The sequence below is a fragment of the Galeopterus variegatus genome, unplaced genomic scaffold (genome assembly GCF_000696425.1).
Source record: "Galeopterus variegatus unplaced genomic scaffold, G_variegatus-3.0.2 Scaffold20, whole genome shotgun sequence".
Taxonomy (NCBI): Eukaryota; Metazoa; Chordata; class Mammalia; order Dermoptera; family Cynocephalidae; genus Galeopterus; species Galeopterus variegatus.
In genome coordinates this window covers 354,924-374,396 of record NW_007726131.1, presented here as the reverse complement: position 1 = coordinate 374,396, position 19,473 = coordinate 354,924, and the positions used below count along the sequence as shown (strand labels likewise).

The following is a 19,473-nucleotide window of genomic DNA, read 5'->3' as shown; positions in this document are numbered from 1 at the left end:
AACTGCCAAGTTTGAACAATTTTATCTCCCAAGCCATTGCTCACGTTTATCTACTTCTTTTTGTTTATTTAGCCATTTGGTTCTGTACCTCATCATCTCAAGACTGTTGCAGTAGCTTCCTATAAAGCCTAACTAACTTCTGGTTTTCCTTTTATCAATCCATAGGATATTCTGCTACCAAAATAATCTCCTAAAATGTTTTTCTGGTAACTACTTCTTTGTTCAAAAACTTCAGTGCCTGCTCCAATTTGAAAATGCCTAACTAAGAATAACCTAGCATGATGTACACATAGTTAACATTCAATGTCAAAATGAATTTGAGGGCCCTTAGTAACTTTAACCTGTCTTCTTAGTCTGCCTTATGTTTCCTACAAAATCTCTATGTTTCAGCCCTTATTACCTAAACACAGTCACACTCTCTTTCACTCTTGCTCATTTACCACAATGCCTGACACACAGTAAACATGCAAGAAATATTTACTCCAAGAACAAATGATTGCCCAGGTCTGCCATTAAATTTTACCCTTCCTTCAAGAAATCGAGATTTTACATGTATCTCTATAAAAGCTCTCCTGATCCTGCCATTGGAATATAATCCTGCCTTTCCTTCCCTTGTACCACTACAGCACTTTACCTGTACCTCTTTAAAAGTATTTAACAGAGCAGATGGTTTACTAATGTATTATTTTTATCTAGAGATAGGGTCAGTTTTTTGTCTCTCTCTTTACCCCCATGCAGCATTCAGACTGCCTTGCATATGAAAGCTGGTCAATTAATATGCATCAAATAATAGTAATAACAACAATGCTCAGCTTTATTTTGAACTCACTGCTGGTTTTAGCACCCTGCAACTTTCAAGTATCATTAGAACTTAAACATTCTCAAATGACTGTAATAAGTAATTTTGTTATAAGAACCAGAAATAAGGTTTGACATACATTTTAAAAACTCCACTTATTTTCTTTCTTTCTTTTATTTTCAATAAATTAACTCTAGGACCAGAGGAGCTGCAGCCTAGATTATAATTTCCTTCCAGTTTAACTAAAAATGGTTTTGAAAAAGCAGATAAGGAAGGACAAAAAGAAACTGAACACTCTTTCTTTCATTAAAAGGTCTTAGTGTTCTCTGACAATTAAAGGTACTGGGTCCAGATGATAATTTCCAGGGCTAAGATAGGTGAGGTCATGTAGAAAAGTGGGGAAAGAGAAAAACAAGAACAGCATTTATAGTGAATGCTTCTAGACATAATATAATGATGAAAACCTATCTGCACATAGCAATTGAGAAAAAAATCCCTTAAAATAAAATGCATATAGCAATATAAGCATTGGAAAAAAAACTCTTAAATTGTTTCTTCCAGGATAGTTGAAAGTTCTCTACCTCCCTGATATAAATTATTATACAAAGTATAAATTCTAAATGTGTATTGCTTAAGTTATGAAGATTTACTGTAGTACTTGGCTCTGTAGTTAAACAAAATATAGCTGAGTTACAAATACAAGAGTAAAAAAAATTAGTAGTTTTAAAAAACAAATGATTAGATAATAGGAGGATGAAAACAAACAGAATTTTACCTGTGTTCTGCTGCTGGAACAGAATAGCCTGGAACAGGATCTTTTGTTCCATAATATTTTTTAATTAGAGCAATTCCTGCTACTGTATCTGTTCCTTTGAAGTTAACCAAATGAGCAGATGCTCCTATGCCAGCAGTCTGAAGGGGGGGAAAAAAAAATCAACCATAAACCCAAATACCCCTGCATTCTCCAAAAAAGAAAAACCCCTATTTAAAGTATACAGCATAGCTCCCAAGGGAATTATTGTCTTCAGCTAGTCTTAGATATTTAACTATCATCAGTGACAGTAGTTCTTATGACAAAGATTCAGTTTTTCCTAAATATTTAAGGATTCAACTATTACTTCCTCAAGGAGACCTATTAAATAGTGCCTCCCCTTCCCTTACCCTGCCTTGAGCTTCTCTGTAGCATTGATATCTGATATATTTATTATGTCTGTCTCTGTCTGTCTTTCTATCCAACCATCCATCCAATATATAAAGGACAGTGACATTTGTTGAAGGCTATATCCCGTGCACATTGAACAGAGACCGACACATAGTAGGTACTTACTATGTATATCTGTTGACTAAGTGTTTGGAATTTCAAAATGCAGCCTACTTAGAACCAACATCAATCCCAATTAAGATCCCCAAAAGTTCATAGTGGATACTGTAACTGGCAATCAACATTTTATTAAGTGAGGTTTGTTTCAGTTTCTTACCTCTTGGGAAGAGACTCCTCTGTAGCCAAAATCATGTAACTTGTATTCCAGACCACCTAAGTTACCAGAAGTTTCTAACAAATATTTGGCCAATATTTTCTTCTGTTCTCTAGAATTTGTGGCCACTGTGATTGGATACCAGGACTGAACAAGAATGGTCTGTAGTAACAAAATTAACCACAAATATTAATACATAAAATGGTTCTTTCTGAGGAAAATCCTAGCTTTCTCGGGAGGTATGTCCTGGACTTCTATTATAAATATTAATTAGACACTCAACTATACAGCAGGATGCCTACAGTGTACATTCCAGATATAGTACATAGCTCAGCTCTCAAATCAGCAGCCAAAAAAATAAGCACATCAGGCCCTTACTGACAGAGACCTTCAAATTACAAGTTTCTATCAAAAGCTCCAAAGAAGCAAATAATATTTTGAAAGACTATTTATGGTGAAGGACCAACTCTTTTTGTTAGATTTTCAATCTGTCATGGATTGATAGTTTTATAAAGTACATTCACATTTGGCTGTTGAGGTACTGTCAAATTGCCATAATTTCAAAATGCTTATTCTTGACTTCTGTACTTAATGTGGACCTGCATCAAACAGGTCATGGACCAGCACTGGTCCATGAATTACACCTTGAATAGTATTGTTCCAAAGAAGTTATTCATTTATTCCTCTAGGTGGTCTTGGATCTAATTTTTTGCTGGATCTGATATGACTACTGGTCAGTTATATACTTGAGACACTATAGCTTGGCACTAGAGAATTCTATTCACTGAATTATGCTTTATGTCCTTAGATTTTATCGGAGGTTATTATAAGAAAGTCACATGAGACATTTCTGCATATTCTATACACCTCCAAGGTCACTGTCTATTTTGTAATTCAGTGACTATTATATAAGTTCCTAAATAAGGAAATGGAAGAATTGCTAGTTTACTACTTTCTGATAAGAATTGTTCCTTGGTTTTCTTTTTTTTTTTTTTTGGCTTCCAGGAAACTCCAAAGAAAGTCTGATGCTTAATCACAGCAACCATGTTAATTAGTATGGCTTGGGAATTCACTTCCTCTCATAACTTTCAATTTTATTTTATAAATCAGATAGTATGCTATTAGAAACAGCTTCAAATATGCTTTAGAAAGAGCTGCTAAGATGACAACAACGAGCTGAACCAAAAAAGATATGTAATTTCTTAATTAAATTTTACAAATCAAGCTTTTACTGAATACCAGCTAAGTGATCAATAAATAAAACAAGTAAAAACAAAAAGATTATTTAACCTTGGACTTGCCAATCTGGTGATCTCAAAAGAATAAAACTGTAGTGTCAGACTCCTATGATTGATTAAATATGGCCTCTGCAGCTCCTTTCATCAGGAAATGGAGTCTATTTCCTCATCCCTTCATTCTGGACTGTAATATGATTTGCTTTTGACCAACAGAATATGGTGAACGTCAGGCTGTGTGATTTCTAAGCCCCAGTTTCAAGAGGTTTTGCAGCTTTCTACTCTTGTTCTCTCAGAACCCCAAGACTACCATGCTATGAAGAAAACTAAGTTATGAAGTGAAGCCCAGTAGTCCCAGCTATCTGAGCTGTGGACTCAGACATGGGAGTGAGGCCATTTTAGATATCTAGCCCTGGCTGAATGCAGATATTTAAGTCCAAGCAAGACCAGCAGAGAACCATCCAGTAAACCATAGAATCATGAGAAATAAAAGTTGTTCTAAGCCACTACGTTTTGGGGGTAGTTTTTTACATAACAGATAACTGATACGATTCTTAACTTAAACTCTATAACCAATAACCTCTAATCTCTGACCGTTCTGCTTCTGAAATTAATTTTTATCCTTTTCCAATGCCCATTATTATCCTACCTCTAATCTTTAGCCTATCTGATTTATGCTTCATATTGTCACTGGTAATCATGCTAAAGCAAGTTTTATTCAGGTTGCATGATTCCTTAAAACCCTTTAATGGCCATCTGTCCACAGGCATGGAAAAGCCAATTCATATAGAATTTGAGGCCTTCCATAATCTTGCCCTGTTCACCATCTAAAGGTTTCTCTCCTATATTTTTCACTTTTACACTGAAGTCCCCATTGGACTATCTGTCATTCTAAGAACACCACGCCATTTCCTCAGCTCTTCCTCCTCTAAGAAAAAAAAAAGCTTATTAATTTTCCATTTTATAATTCCTTAGATAAAACTGTCTATTTTTCTGCTGCCAATTCAGCATTAATTCTTAATGATATTAGTGGTTAGTTAAAAAGGAATTGCCACCTCTCCCTCAAAGGCCCTTAAATGAGATATATCTTACTCTAATTTCTATGCCCAGCATTTTTTTGGTATATAGCTGGTACTTAATCAATATTCATTTTCTGAATTTAATTCAATCAACTCACATTTTAATTCAACTCAAATATTGATATTATCTAGGAGTATGAGAAAGATATAAAACATAATGTGAAAAACTCTAGTTGAGTTATAAAAATAGAAGATTGACCTTACCCCTCAAAAAATGCCAGGGAAGGAGAGAAATAACTATCAGACACAGTGATCCTTCACATCACCATTTCCTTTCCATAGTCCAACAAAATCAGCTTAAATAATACTCTTAATAAAATCACTGCCCTTTAAAAAAGATCACTGTAGGTGTAAGCAAGGGAAAAAAAGGCAAGTTAGTTTGGGTTAATCCAAGGTCTAATAAAGTAGGCCTTGTTGGAAACTTTTCCAAAACGGCAATTTGCTTACACAAATCAAGATAAAATGTTTGGCTGAAAACTGAGACTAAAGTAAATGAACCTGTAATTTCCTTTCAGAATGGTTTTTATTATTCTACTGTGCAGGATAAGGATGTTAGGAAGTGGTGGGGTACAGTAAAAAGGGCGCTGCACCTATTCCGTTCACCAGTCTGCTCACTTCTCAGTGCTCAATTTCACTGTCTGTGAAATGAGGATAATTTGATCGGTGTAATTGTTTTTAAAATCATCTTTTCTTTTCTTCTTAATAGCAGAAAGGCTTGGTTGAGTTTTTTGGTGGAAGAAAAGGGTAAGTTTAGAACAAAATGCTTGCTCCTCAGCCCCTTTGTAAGCCTGAGACACCTCTGCAAAACTCCTAGGCTCTCTTAAACTTGTTTTGAAATCTGATAAAAGGACTAAGGTTTCTTCTAGTACCAATACTAAAATTAATGAAGTAATTCAACAAGCTTGGTGTGTTTTAAAATTCCGTGTACTACTACTACGTGAATAACAATCAATGAATAGTTATTAATAACTTTGAACATATACTAGGAAAGGGAATTGGTAGAAACACTATTTGGTGCTATTATTTAAAATGTTTTAAATCAAGGACTGCCTGATGAACGTCTTCAAGTTTATAAATAAGTTTGTTGGGTCTGGTAACAGATTTTGACCACAAGGTGGTAAATTTAGGGCTGGAAATTGATAAGAATAGGATGCATTTCCTCTGCCCATAAAGAAAGTCACAAAGTGACTATGATAAAGTCTATTCTGGAGACCTGGTATTCAGAGTAAACACGTTTTTAAAAAAACATAGGCCCTATCAGAAACTACAATAAGAGATAGTACCAGACCATAAAATTCTTGTGCCTTGGATAAAAATACCCACCTAGGATTGAAATAACTTAAAATAATATATATTAGTAGAAAGAAGGTAAACTCAATATAAATTCTGTTTCAGGTTATAAGCAACTAAAAACCAGGGTCTATGTATGTTTTTTTAAAACAAAAATCTAACAATCCCATATTGGATTTGTGTTTATTTTACTAAAAAATGATATTTATGTATTTGCTCACAAACTACCACTCTAAGATATCTTGATATAAAACTTTTTACTTTATGATTTCTTAGTGAATACACCAAAAATAATAGTTATTAAAAAAATCAAAAAATTCTTTCTAAGGCCAGTGTTTTTTCTCTTTCAGAAGAGGATAAAGGAAACTGTACACCAAGCAAGGTGCAATGGTAACTAGTTCTCCATTCCCATAAATCCCATAAATAAATATCTGCTTTAGGCAAATTCAATTAGACATAAGGGAACAATAGTTATTGACCAAATCTTCAGTCAGAAAACTTTAAAAAAAAAAAAAAAAAGCTTATCCACAGATGACAAATTCTCTAAATAACATTTATTACCTGTCTGGGAACTTTTGGCATTAAAGGCTAGCCTGGATGATGTGGTTAAGAACTCCTGTACTCATGTTTTTATAACATTATCCCCTCAAAATCAAATATTTGCCAGTACAAACACTATAACAATTGCATTAAAACTAGTAAGATACATTCTCTTTTACTTACTTAGAGTTCAGGTAATTCAGTTTTAATGCATGTATATGGTATAAACTATTTAAAACCTTTAGTTAACTGTACAGTTTTTTTCTGAGCCTATAATAGTAAGTTGATGGCCCATCAAGAGTCTAATGCATGTTTTTAATCTCCTGTCCATTTAGCAAAATGTATTTCAAACATATTTTTGTACCTCTTACTTTTTCAAAAACTTTTTCAGTCTTTGTAAGTAAATCTCAACTGTATTATTTTACAACACAACAACAAATTAGTTTAACCAACAAACTAATTAAAGAGTCAGTAGTAAGAACTAAGTAAACACCTCTCAGATAGTAAGGTGGTATTATTATAATTGCTTTCTAGGGTATTTCTTCCTATAGATAAAAATGTATATTATATTACTGAGAAATTAGGAGATTATCATCAAAACTGTGATTATGTGAAAACATGACCACTTAGGCATACATGCAAGAAAAATAAAAATAGGCTTACAATATGAATAGCCCATAATGTACCCTTCCTTTTAGGCTCAAAAATTAATATGAATAGCAAATCTTGTTTGTATTTAGATGACAAGCTGAGAAATATCAGGTGGTAGAGCCCAGGACCCAAACTGATTAAAGAAGAATGAAGAAAGTAGTTATTAAAAGTTGGAACAAAGTTCCTGTAGTCTAACTGGAACAGAATATCCATAAAGTCTCTTAAATTACTAAAAATGCACGTGTGCTGTTTTTCTAATTTTGCTCTAAGATAATATGCGTATATGTTTAAAATGGCAACAAGTAAGATGGAAGCCAAATGAGCTTTAAAAGTAGTAATTCTCAACAATCTGATTTAGATAAAATCTCAGAACATTAGATTTCACTGAAAGGAAACTTAAAGATTATCTAGTCTAACTGTCATTTTACAGATAAGAAAATTGAGGTCTGGGAAAGTTAAGTAAATTGTAGGAGATTACATAGCTTTATTAGTAGCAAATTCTAAACTAGAATGCCAGCTGAATTTATGTTGAATAAGAATTAAAAAAACAAGAAACAATTCACCTCAATCCAATTTGTAAGCCAGTAACACTCTGGATCTGTGTTTTCAACTGTGAAGAGAACATTTCCTCTGGGAATAACAGAGCCCTCAGGAACAGCTTTTACTTCTATTGGAAGATGCCCATCATATTTCTGGTTGGAGACAATAATGAATTTATTCATTCAACAGAAGATACTCAATTACCTGTTTTATTAGGGTTTTTAACATTTTCAGAAGCTAAAATTATTGTCATAGATATTGCAATAATAGATGTTATTATATTGTTAGTAACTAGTCGGAATATTCTTATCCTCCTAAAACAGTTTAAAATTATTAACAATTTAGGGCCGGCCCCATGGTGCGTTCGGGAGAGTGCAGTGCTGGGAGCGCAGCGGTGCTCCCGCCGCGGGTTCGGATCCTATATAGGAATGGCCGGTGCGCTCACTGGCTGAGCACGGTGCGGGGGACACCAAGCCAAGGGTTGCAATTCCCTTACCGGTCACGAAAAAAAAGACAAAAAAAAAAATAAAAATTATTAACAACTTAGGTACTGATATTAATTTTTAAATTCAATGCTATCAAGTGCTTCTGCTAAGAACATCTATCACTAGAAGAGGTCGATGATTCCAAACTGATCAAAACAAAGCTGTTTTTTTTCCTCACTCTTTCAGAAAAAAAGAAAGGATAAGTTTATTCCAAGATATTCTAAAAGTATTCCGAGAATACCAACTTTATTCTACATAGGTCACTTTCATAAAAGAAAGGCTAAAGATTGAAAGATAAAATAAGGGATTTCTATTAAAGAACAAAAGGAGAGAGAGAGAAGGGGGGGAAGGAAATCCCTGCAGAAGAACCTTCTCTCTTTATTCTGGCAGTAGACCTGAAACCACGAGAGAGGAGCCATTCACAGAAGCTTAGCAGTCCCTTTTTAAAGCTAAAAGCTTTGGTTAACTTTTGCCTAGGAAGGTAAGCTGTTTCAGAAATTCTAACAGTTTATTTATGTGATCTGGAACAAGGTAATTAAATAAAAGAAAAATCTGTTTAACAAAAAGCACTGAAGGCATCATGATATATAACACTAGGCTATATACTTAACTACTTAACTAATATTTAAGTAACTCGCTCCCCTCTTTCCAGGCAGGGCATGCAGTGGCGTGTGGCCACCACACAAGAGATACTGAAGTAGCAGTTAAGTTTTTGGGGAGTCAAAAGTTATAAGCAGATTTTCGACCGGGTGGGGGTTGGGGCCTCTAATCCATGACTTATTAAAGGGTCATCTGCACTTGGACCTGATGTAGATTCTATATGCTAATGATTCACCATGGGGGATGAGGGGGGTGTCAAATGTTACCCATAAATGTTCACAAGAATGTCTAAGATGGCCATTATATTCAGATCATAAGCAGAAAAGAGTTGTAATGACAGTCTAATCCTCTACTCAAACTATTTTGTAAGAAATTTGGAACAGAAAGAACAAATCAAAATCTAAAACCGTGTTTTACCTCAAGAATGTAATTCCATCCCTTTTCATTAAAGACATCATCTTGGAAATGTTCTTTGTAGACCTCTTTGGCTTCCTGGATTTTCTCTTTGGTCACTACTTTACCTAAAAGAATATACATGTCCTATTTACACTTCTAAAAGCATTCTGTGAGGTGCTGAATTGTCATAAAATTAATATCTAGCTATGTCGCCCATTCTATGGATTAAAACTGAGAGGTTAAATGATTGACCCAGAGTCAACAGCAGAGACAGAAATTTGTAATTCCAACCACTCACTATAAGCGTAAATGTTAATTTATTTTAAAAACAGATATGCAATAGAAAAAATTATTATTTGCATAGTATTTTTTAAAAGTCACAATAAATTAACTTCAATGAAGATAACTTTTTTATCTCTATTAACTTAGACATTTTTCAAATTTGAGATGATTCAAAAGCTTCTTACATTTTCTAGTTGAACTTTCTCACTTTATACATAAAGGATGTGATGTCTTCTGGGCTGGTAAGCCAGTAATTTCCACAATTACTAAATTTTTAGTAATTGTGGAAATTACCCCCAAATACACTTTTAATTAACTTTTCTTATCTGTAAAATGAGGACAGTAATAGTAGAGTACCTTCTTATAGGACGGTTGTGAAGACTAAATAAGGTAAGACATATGAACCACTTACAATATTTCAGAATTATACATTTAGTTATAATTTATAATAAATAAAATTTTACAAAGTTTTAAGCTGCAGAACTGAATTAAAATATGCCATCAGTCTTTGGTAACTTTATACAAGATAACTAGTAAACTCATTTAAAATATCTTGGGAAGTCTTGCCACAAAGAAGTATTTTTGATATCTAGTTAGGTTTTCAATAGTATGACATATCTGATCTGTCCGATCTTAAAATAGCCAAGATTATGGAATATCAACTTAATTTGCACATAATTCAACTTAATCTATATTATTTTTATTTCAAAAGGTTAGACATGAAATTTTCCAAGACATATAAGATCTTTGGGAACTGTTTTCCCCCTAGAAACACCGCCACAAAATAGAATAGCAATGCCTTTCAAATAAGAATGCACAGAAATTAATTTGGGGATTTTTCTGCTTAAAAATGCATGTCATCCCACAATGTAGGGGAGGGGGAAAAATGAATTTGAAACTAAGTCTACAGTTAAAGGTAGTTTTGAAAAATAGGTCTTTAAGGTAAAACCGACAAGTATAAAAATATTGTAATTATAATTGCTATCATAACTCAAAATGAGTTTCCAGGTCAAGAACAAATCCTTTACCTTGAATTAATCACTAAAGTCTATTAACAAATCAGATTAGCCTCCAAAAATTACTGACTTTTCTATACTTCTTCCAAAACTTACTAGTTTCAGAAAGCCTTTCTCAGAACACCAAGCACACACACTAAATTTGTAAAATTTGATACATTCAAATGAACAGATTAAAAAGAATCCCTAAGTAGTTATTTAAAGTAACTAAATAATTATCAAAATTAAACCATACAAGTAGTTACTTCAAATAATAGAATATAACAATATAGGAAAAAATTATGAAGAGTTACATAAAAGCAGTGTTTTTAAATGTACTAGGAATAGTTGTACCTTTTAAGTACTTATTAAGAATGTATTGCAACCCATAAAATACTGTTTCTTCATATTTCACTTTCCTTCCTTTGGAGTTTTCTGTCTTCTTTTCACGGCATTCGAAGTAGGAATAAACTTTGCTTGTGTTGGGTGGGTATTGTTTATAGTGAGTAACCTATATAAAGAAAAATACTTTAGTTAGAAAGCACCAGAAGAGTAGAATATAAACCACAACAGAAAAGGCTCGAAATTATTTCAAAACCAGAGACACTCTACTTCTTACTTGCTATTGATCAGTTTTTTTTTTTCCTGGCTATGTAGAATAAAAAATAAGTGCAAGTATCTTACTTATACTTTTAATAGCTCAGTATCTTAAAATCGAAATCACAGGGTAGTATTAAATTTTACAAAGACATAATCTGAACTGAAGTACAGAGCCTCTAAGCTGGAGAAGTGTTGTATTTGGTCTTGGGGAACAGTCCTTTGTTCAGAAGAGAAAAGCAGCTGCCTGTGGGGCACACACATGACATAAAAGAATAAAATGAAAGTCAGCAGAATTTGCACTGTTACTACCTAAATGCAGTATGTTTGATAAGTCAATAGTCAATAACTTCTCGTGACTACTTCATTCACATAATGAAGTAGGGAGAATGATCCCTTCTAGCCTTCATAGTAACACTAGGAAAACCTGGATGAAAGCAACAGCAGCAGGAAAAAAACCCTGTTTTGCAAATCTTCCTTTTTTCCCAGAACCTCCTAATTAGGAAATAAATTCCTATTCAGTGTAACATCAAATTCTTATGAGTTTAAAAATATGAAGAGGTTTTTGCACAAATTTCTTTCCCATGAACTTAGTTAGGTAAGGGCCATTGTTGAAAATGTATCTGCTTTTGTTTTAAGAAAAAAAAAAAGCAAAAAGTGAATGTTTATTATAATTTGAATTGTTTTAAGCATATTAAAACATTTTACCAATACAAAATAACTGAAAGAATGTGTATTTGCTCAGTTGAAAGAGTAGGAATAATAATGCCTTAAAATTTAAGGTATGGGCAATGAGGTAATAAATCTTTGCAGACCCAGTTTTATGGGCAACCACTGTGAGCATAAACCATTTTTCCTGTTTAGCTCTGATCTCATTTAGGAAAGCCAACATTTTCTTTCTTTGACTTCACAATCTCAATCACTAAAACTTGCCTCTCCTAAAGAATCATCATAGCTTAAAACAAGAATTCTAAAATGAATATATTTCCACTGACACTTCTGAATGAATGTCCTCTGCTTCTTCTCCAATAGAACCGTACTTGCAGCTCTATAAAAATAGCCTCTTCTACTACTGCTAATAGACAATCTTGGATGTAAATTTTTATACTAACGTGATTTGAGAGCCTAAGTCAGGCTTGGAGCTTTTTGTTTTGCTCAAGTACAACAGATATCTATATACTAAAAGGTATAGAAAGGCCTCATCAAAACCTACAACTATATGTCAGGGCTTTTAAAGGTTAGAACTCAAAGACTGATATATATCACTGTCAGTTAAAGATTTAAGAAGTAACTAATACAGAATCCACAGCAATTAAATCTATTGTCATCTTACCCCAAATAGGAAAACAAGATAAATATATTTATGAATAAAACTCTAGTAATAAACATCGTATGAAACTGATTAGAAAAAGACACCTGTACCTAAAAACACACCCGATGTATGTAAAAATGAAAATGTCCAGTTTACAATCTAAGTAAATAACTCCAACTCCTCTGGTGAGGCTAAGTAGTGAGATAGAAGAAAAGTCACCCATGGTAAAGTGAAATTTGAAAAAAAGATCTGGATCACATAGCACAATTTTATAAAAGTCAGATTCATACTTGTGTTTCTCAACAGTCTGACCTTCTTTACAGGTCAGATACTTAATGATGCATCTTATATATTTACTTCTTCTGTATCAGACTTGAAGTATTAGAAACCAAATTGACTATTTTCCTTTTTTGAGAAGACTAAGCAGTCAAAAGCTGAATGAAAATGTCTCTAAACAATTTAACTCCATCTTGATCTAAAAGTCTACTAAAAATTTTCATCATACAAATGCAGTTCCAGTTCTGGACAATAATTTAAAATGTTTATAATTTTAAAGCTTTACTTCCACTATGTTCTTTAATTATAGTACTTTAAAACATACTTTTGCATAAGTATTCAGAATGCCTCCTCTGAAAACAAGTATCATTTAAGATACAAAACTGTCTAGGCTGATTAATTGGAATTCTAAAAGCTACTTCAGAGAAACATAAGAGAACAGATTTAGAATACAGCTAAAGAATCTAGGTTGTCTAGGCAAATTTGCAGGTAATTAACCATGAAACATAATTTATTATTAACCAGCTACTAACACCTAATAAGTTTATGGAAGAATACAAAGCATATTTAGATCTATTTATATGGACATATACATATTGTTTTAATGAGAAATTTTTTTAAAGCAGAGCTTCTCAGTAAATATTATTGTAAGAATATAGCCAAAATATGATTTCAAAAATATATACACTGTACCCACTTTGTTTCAGGCACTGTTTCAGATGCTGAGGCCGGGGAAGTAAAATTAACTTGGTCCCTATTTTCATAAGGCTAATGAGGGCTGAAGGGAGAAGAGAAAAATAATATAAGATGCTCCTCGATTTACAATGGGGTTACGTCCTCATAAACCCATCTTAAAGTCGAAAAATCATAAGTCAAACCATTGTAAGTTGGGGACCATCTATACACAAACAAAATAATTTCAGATCAAGATGGATGCTATGAAAAATTAGAAAAGAATGAAGGGCTACAGGGGGCTTGGGAGACTACTTTAAATGGCGGCCCAGGAAGACTTCCCTGAGAAAGTGACATGTGAGAAAGACCTAAATGACATGGAGACAGGAAATGCTTTGGCACAAGGGACAAAACAGAAGGCAGGCTAGTGTGGCTGGTGCTTAGATTAGGGGGGCTGGTAGGTGGGGATGTTGAAGGTCCATTGTAAGGTCAGAGATAGGCAGGAACAAAATCACGTAAGGCTTACAGGCTATCACAAGGAGGCTGGATTTTATATCAAGTGCCACTGTGCTTTAGCCTGGGATGAATATGGTCTGATTCACACTTTAAAAGTATCACCCAGGTGGTGGGTGGAGAATGGATTACAGGGTGACTACAGTGGAAGCAGGAGTTAGGAAGCTACTGCCGAAGACTAGATTAGATGAGAGAACTGGCCCAGTATTTTGGGAGGTAAAGGAGAACTAGGCTGATGAATTGGGTGTGGGAGATAACGATGGGGAGGAATTAAGGATGCCTCCTAGATTTTTGCCTGAGCGACTGGGTTAACAATGGGGATTTATTGAGATGGGGAAGGCTATAAAAGGAATGGGTAAGAAAATCAAGTAATACTAACAAAAAGTTTCAAAGTGTTCAAAATTAAAGTGAACTACAAAAAGAAAGCTCTTAAATCATTAACTTTTTAGCACTGCTTTGATTTCTGTCATGAGAGAAAATGGTTCTACAATACATATAAAATTATTCACTAGATGTAGACAAAACAGAAAATATCTGATAATATCCTCAGCAAGCCTTACAACTAAAAATGTTTCCTAAACTGGTATGGTCATCCTGCTGCTAATAGAGCACTGTCTGGACATAAATACATGCATGGTAAACAACACAGGCACACAGGAAATGTAGCTCTTTAAAAAAAACAATTTCAGTTATGTGATTAATTTACATCATGAAAAGATTAGCTTCTAAAAATGATCATATACTAGATGATAACAACTGTTCTTATTTTAAAGCCTAACAAAAAAGTTCTCGCCCTGTATGTGTAACAAGGGGTAGCTTTTCCATCACAGAGTGTTGGCTAAGTAATTGCATCAAAAACTGTATTCCCAAGGCAAAATATCCTCGTTCCAAGGATGACAACTAAAAAAAAAAAAAAAAAAAAAAAAGGATGACATATATTTAAGTTGAACAGAATTCTTCTGGAAAGAGTAAAGTCTAATTTTCTCTACATACTTCTCTCCATGTCCCATGAGGTTGATTTGATGTCTTTCTAAGATCTTTCCTCCCATAGTGAGATGACATGATCAAAGGCCACTACTACAAACCAACTTTTTCAGTTATACCTTTATTTTTAACTAATAGACAATCACAAAAATAACATGTGTATATAAAAGCATATATCCAAGGTCACAGGCAAGTTATGTTATTGATATAATATCTACGGGCAATCAGAAGAGGATCCACTCAGCTCTCCACTGGCTAACTCTTCCTACCTCTTCTCAAAGCTAAATATGTGCTAGAAACAGCAAAAATCATAACTGATTCTTTCTTCTTTTCAGTGTTATTTAAGACTTCTTAAGCCCTGGGAATCCGTTTGTTGCCCCAGAAAATAATTCATTGCTATTTGGCTTTGAAGCAAGAATCATTTCATAAATATACCTTAAGGATTGTTGGATTATATTATGTTGGGGAAGGACAGAAATTGCAAAACCATTTATAATCATTGTATTGCCTCTTCCCTTAAACCTTCTGGCCTGGAATTTCTAATAACTTGTGCCTCTTTGCTATACCTTCAAACCAGATTAAATGAGAGGACACGAGCTTTTTGTTTTGCAAGATATTATACAATTATTACTGGCCTAAATTAATCTTCCTATGAAGTATATTCGTGACTTATATATCTATTATTTTATTTCTGTTGCCCAAGTTTTTCCTATAATTTATAATATAAAATTCTACTAATAAAAAATTGGAATATATGTATAAAATGTATCTTTAAGGATGCATCATAAGAATGCACAGATAGTTTCTGGGGTACAAACTATAGCAGTGTCCCACTCCTCACAAGGCTCAGATTGCTATGAGAGCCACTGTGACAACTTCAGTATTATCCATTCAGAAGCAGTGAAAGACAGGCAACTATGAAAAACAGGCACAGCTCAGAGGAAGACACTGGTAAGGTAAAGTCCCAGACAGAACAAACTTGCCTATGTAATGATTCTCATCAATCTCCCAATCTTTTTCTCAAAAAATTCCAAATTTCTAAGATTTGTTATTCTGCCATTAGAGGAAGCAAAATCTTTTTTTTTTTTTTTTTTTTTTATAAAAAAAGCGGCCTGGGGGCCGGCCCGGTGGCGCACTGGATAGTGCGCCGCTTGGGAAGCGCGGCGGCACTCCCGCCCGAGGGTTCGGATCCCACATACAGACCGGTTCCCGCTCACTGGCTGAGCGAGGCGCGGGAGCAACACCGAGGGTTGCAATCCCGTTAGTGCCGCCGCGCTTCCCAAGCGGCGCACTATCCAGTGCGCCACCGGGCCGGCCCCCAGGCCGCTTTTTTTATAAAAAAAAAAAAAAAAAAAAAAAAAAGCTGCCTGAATACCAAATCGTCATACATAAATTATACAGCTCTTAGCTCACAAATGACCTTTTGAGAAGCAACCTACACTGGACAGCACATTTCATAACTAATGTGTGGTGCAGTTTAAACCATAAATTGCTTAGGGATTACTTTTGTACACTGTATGTCTTTTCCAACTACAGCACAATCAACATTTTCCATTAATCTGCTATAGGTAAAATGTTCAGAAATGTTAAAACTATTCTGTGCTGTAGTTTGTTACAAACAATATTTACATAGAAGGGAAAGGAACAGAAAAGTGTCTTTTAATGATCCACGCTTATTTGCTAACTCATCAATGGCTATCCTAGAGGTAAATGGAAAAAACAATCTTGTCTCCTTTACAAAAAAGTTCCAAATGCTATTTAAGCACTGTAATAGCTAAGACTAGTCAAAATGCATCTTTTCCCTACCTGGCTCAGCATAATGTAAACACACCCAGGAGATAACTGCCTTAAGCTATTTTGAAAATATAAATAACTAACACTAAGATTGTGTCCCTTTTATTTGTAACAAGAACCCAGGATGAAAATGGAAGAACCACATCTGCCTATGTCCAAAGTTCCTTATTACACATAATAAAAGTATGAGGTTACAGAAATGAACATATATTTTAAGTGCTCCTCCTTTGGTCCAAATTGTTCTAGATCTTCTTGAGAGAATAGAAGTAAAAACAAACTTCCCACATGTTGTCATATGCTTAGCTATCACCCTATCTACTTGCAAAAACCCTTTTTGTAGTGCTTAGATCAATTATTCTTCCTTCAGTTTTAGAAAGAAGATGACAATATTTTGCTCTTTTTATCTGTACATCTAAAGCTACTAGTTCTCTACTTTAATTGGCCAATAGTTTGTAAGCACTGATAAAGATATGTAACATTCTTATGTAATTTCCAAATAAAAGTTTCATTACTTCTAATCTCAAGATTATTATTTTTGTCACTTATTCACGTAAGATAAAAAGGTAAGAATAGGAAATAGGATATAATGACCACTAAAAATGTAAGAAAAGTGAAACTTAAAGACTAAAATGCGACTGTGGAATATACAGTCTATTTTAGAGTACTGCTGGAAGCCACTGGTATAAAACGTATCAACCGGATTGAATCCTCTTGAGGGAATTTTTTTGGGAAAAATAAAAAATCTCACTAAAACGAAAATCTTCTGAAAAGTTTTTATATTACAAAGGGGATAAAATATACCAGTCTGACTTGAAAATGGACAGGAATAAACTTTATTAAATAGGTGCAAATTCTACTGCAGTTAAGTATGCATTGCTAGAGGATTAGAAAACTTTAAGGTAATTCACTATTCTAACTAAAAGCATCCCAGAAAACTTATGTTAAAGCTATTTTACATTCCTTATGTATAATGGTCAGAGGACTGCAAACTAAAGGAACTTACACTCCCTTTTGTTTTTAAAAGTTAGACTAATCAACCTCTGTTTACATTTTCCATTTACAATACAATTGTAAATTCCATCTACAATTTCATAAGCTAATATTAAAAAACAAACTGAAAATTATTTTTAAAAAATGAATGTTTAGAAAAAAATTATTCAAAGTTATCAGACTATTCTAAAGTCACCATTAAATATACTGAAAACACTACAATTGAACTAAGAGAGCACAAGAGAAGGTTTTAAGACCAAGTAAAGGACCATAGTATACTTGACGGTATTATCAAGGACCATATTTGATAGTATTATGATTTTGCAGTAGTGTACATGTCCACCTTAAAATTCCACTTAAAAGATTACTAGATGCATCTTGACTATTTAAATGACACACCTAAGTATCTTAAACAGAATCTTAAAAAACGATTGGAAAGAAATGGACAAAACAGAACTTAAGTAAAATGGGATTCTCTAGTTTCTAGGAATATTTAAGGAGAATTAAGAACAGAACAAAACAAAAAGCAAAAAAAAAAAAAAAAAAACAAAAACAAAAAAAAACAACCCAACAAACCCAAAATGAACATGACAGTACTATGCTTTACCCCTATATTCCAAGCCATCATGTTACCCAAGTAAAAACTAAAATTTACTTTACTGCAGCTGGGGTTTTCTGGTCTGACATTTCATCTTCTAAGTGTCTTGACTAATAAAACTTAGAAAAGTACAGTCTAATTTCTTCATGTAATTTGGAAACTAGGGAAAGAGTATTTGCTAGATTTTTCTCTAATTATTCCTCCCTTTACTAATGTGGGTGAGTTTCAAACAAAATTAATGGGGCAGAAAGTATTCAATAGGTGTATCAACACAACGTTGTGCCACTTCCCTCTCTACACGTTTTCCAGGGTTGAAACTACAATTCCTTTAACTCTAAGTGTTTCACTTTCCTTTTCACAAAAACCCTGTAGTAACCCTAAAGGGTAAGAGCGGATCTACCTCTGCAACAAGGGAGCATGAGCGATCACTAGGTGCAAAGGGGGTTGAAACGGAGCCCAGTGCAGTGGGGCGGGAGAATCCACCACCGCAACCCTGGACAGACTGTGTCCTCCACACGGAGGCCACAGGCAGAGGAACGTGGCCGCTCCAGAGCCCCTACCAGGACCTCTCCTACCTCTGCCTCTGGAAGGGACCTACCTGCCCAGCCAGGGGCGAGCGCGTGAGCCCCAGCTCGGCGGGGAAAACCCCGCTCCCTCTCTCCATCGCCAAGCCGCAGGGGCCGTTACCTAACTGATCCGATCCTTGCCCAGGCCGACCCATTCCGGGGACAAGAGGTCGTGCTCCGAGGGAGACCGCGCGCTCAGCCGGTGACGCCCAAGCCCCGAGCCCCGAGCCCCAAGCCGGCTCGGGCCCGCCTCAGCCCCCAGCCGCGCACCCGAGGCCCCGCCTCCTGCCGTCCATCCCTCCATCCCTCCTCCACCCACCTCCTCCTCACTGCAGCGCCAGCTTCACCTGTCCCAGCCCGCCGCCCCCCGCCCCAACCTCACGCTCGTCCCCAGCGCGCCCCGCCTCGTCCATCACCTGCCCGGGCCCGAGCTCTACCTTGTAGGAGTCGGTGGCTAGGAGGATGTTGAACTCGGCTTCTGCCGCAGCATTCATCTCGGGCCAGAGTGTGGTGGCCGCGCGCCGCGAGCTCCCCGGCACGGCTGCGAGGAAGGAGAAAAATGGGCTTCACCGCCCTCCGTTGCTTAAGTCACCGCTCGGTCGGAGGAGGCGGGGGAGAGGAGGGGAAAACGGAGCGGAGGGAGGGGCCGGTGGAGGGAGGGCCCGAGAACCGTGACGCGCCGGGGGTGGCGGGAGTGACTCGCGTGCTCGCACTCCGGGCGCTGGGGCGGCCTCCCCACCCCGGCTCCCCGCCCCCCCCCCATCGCCCTGGCGCGGCCGAGGAGGGGCGGGGCGAGGCCGCGCA

General features: G+C 35.6%; 1 protein-coding gene across 6 annotated transcripts in view; it reads right to left on the bottom strand.

Annotated features, from left to right (window-relative positions):
- The window catches only part of NAMPT (nicotinamide phosphoribosyltransferase), a 43,296-nt gene that overhangs the window by 22,886 nt on the left and 937 nt on the right, over window positions 1-19,473 (bottom strand). For 3 of the 6 annotated variants that reach the window (XM_008567861.1, XM_008567859.1, XM_008567881.1), the window contains exons 1-6: window positions 18,702-18,842; window positions 10,722-10,878; window positions 9,112-9,215; window positions 7,633-7,761; window positions 2,278-2,436; window positions 1,575-1,711 (exon numbers count right to left, since the gene is read on the bottom strand). In XM_008567861.1, coding sequence (XP_008566083.1) covers window positions 1,575-1,711; window positions 2,278-2,436; window positions 7,633-7,761; window positions 9,112-9,215; window positions 10,722-10,878; window positions 18,702-18,824 — 809 coding nt within the window. In that variant the 5' untranslated portion in view covers window positions 18,825-18,842. Of the gene's footprint in view, window positions 1-1,574; window positions 1,712-2,277; window positions 2,437-7,632; window positions 7,762-9,111; window positions 9,216-10,721; window positions 10,879-18,701; window positions 18,843-19,106; window positions 19,418-19,473 lie in introns of those variants that run through there. The other 3 variants (XM_008567870.1, XM_008567863.1, XM_008567876.1) reach the window with 3 other exon arrangements.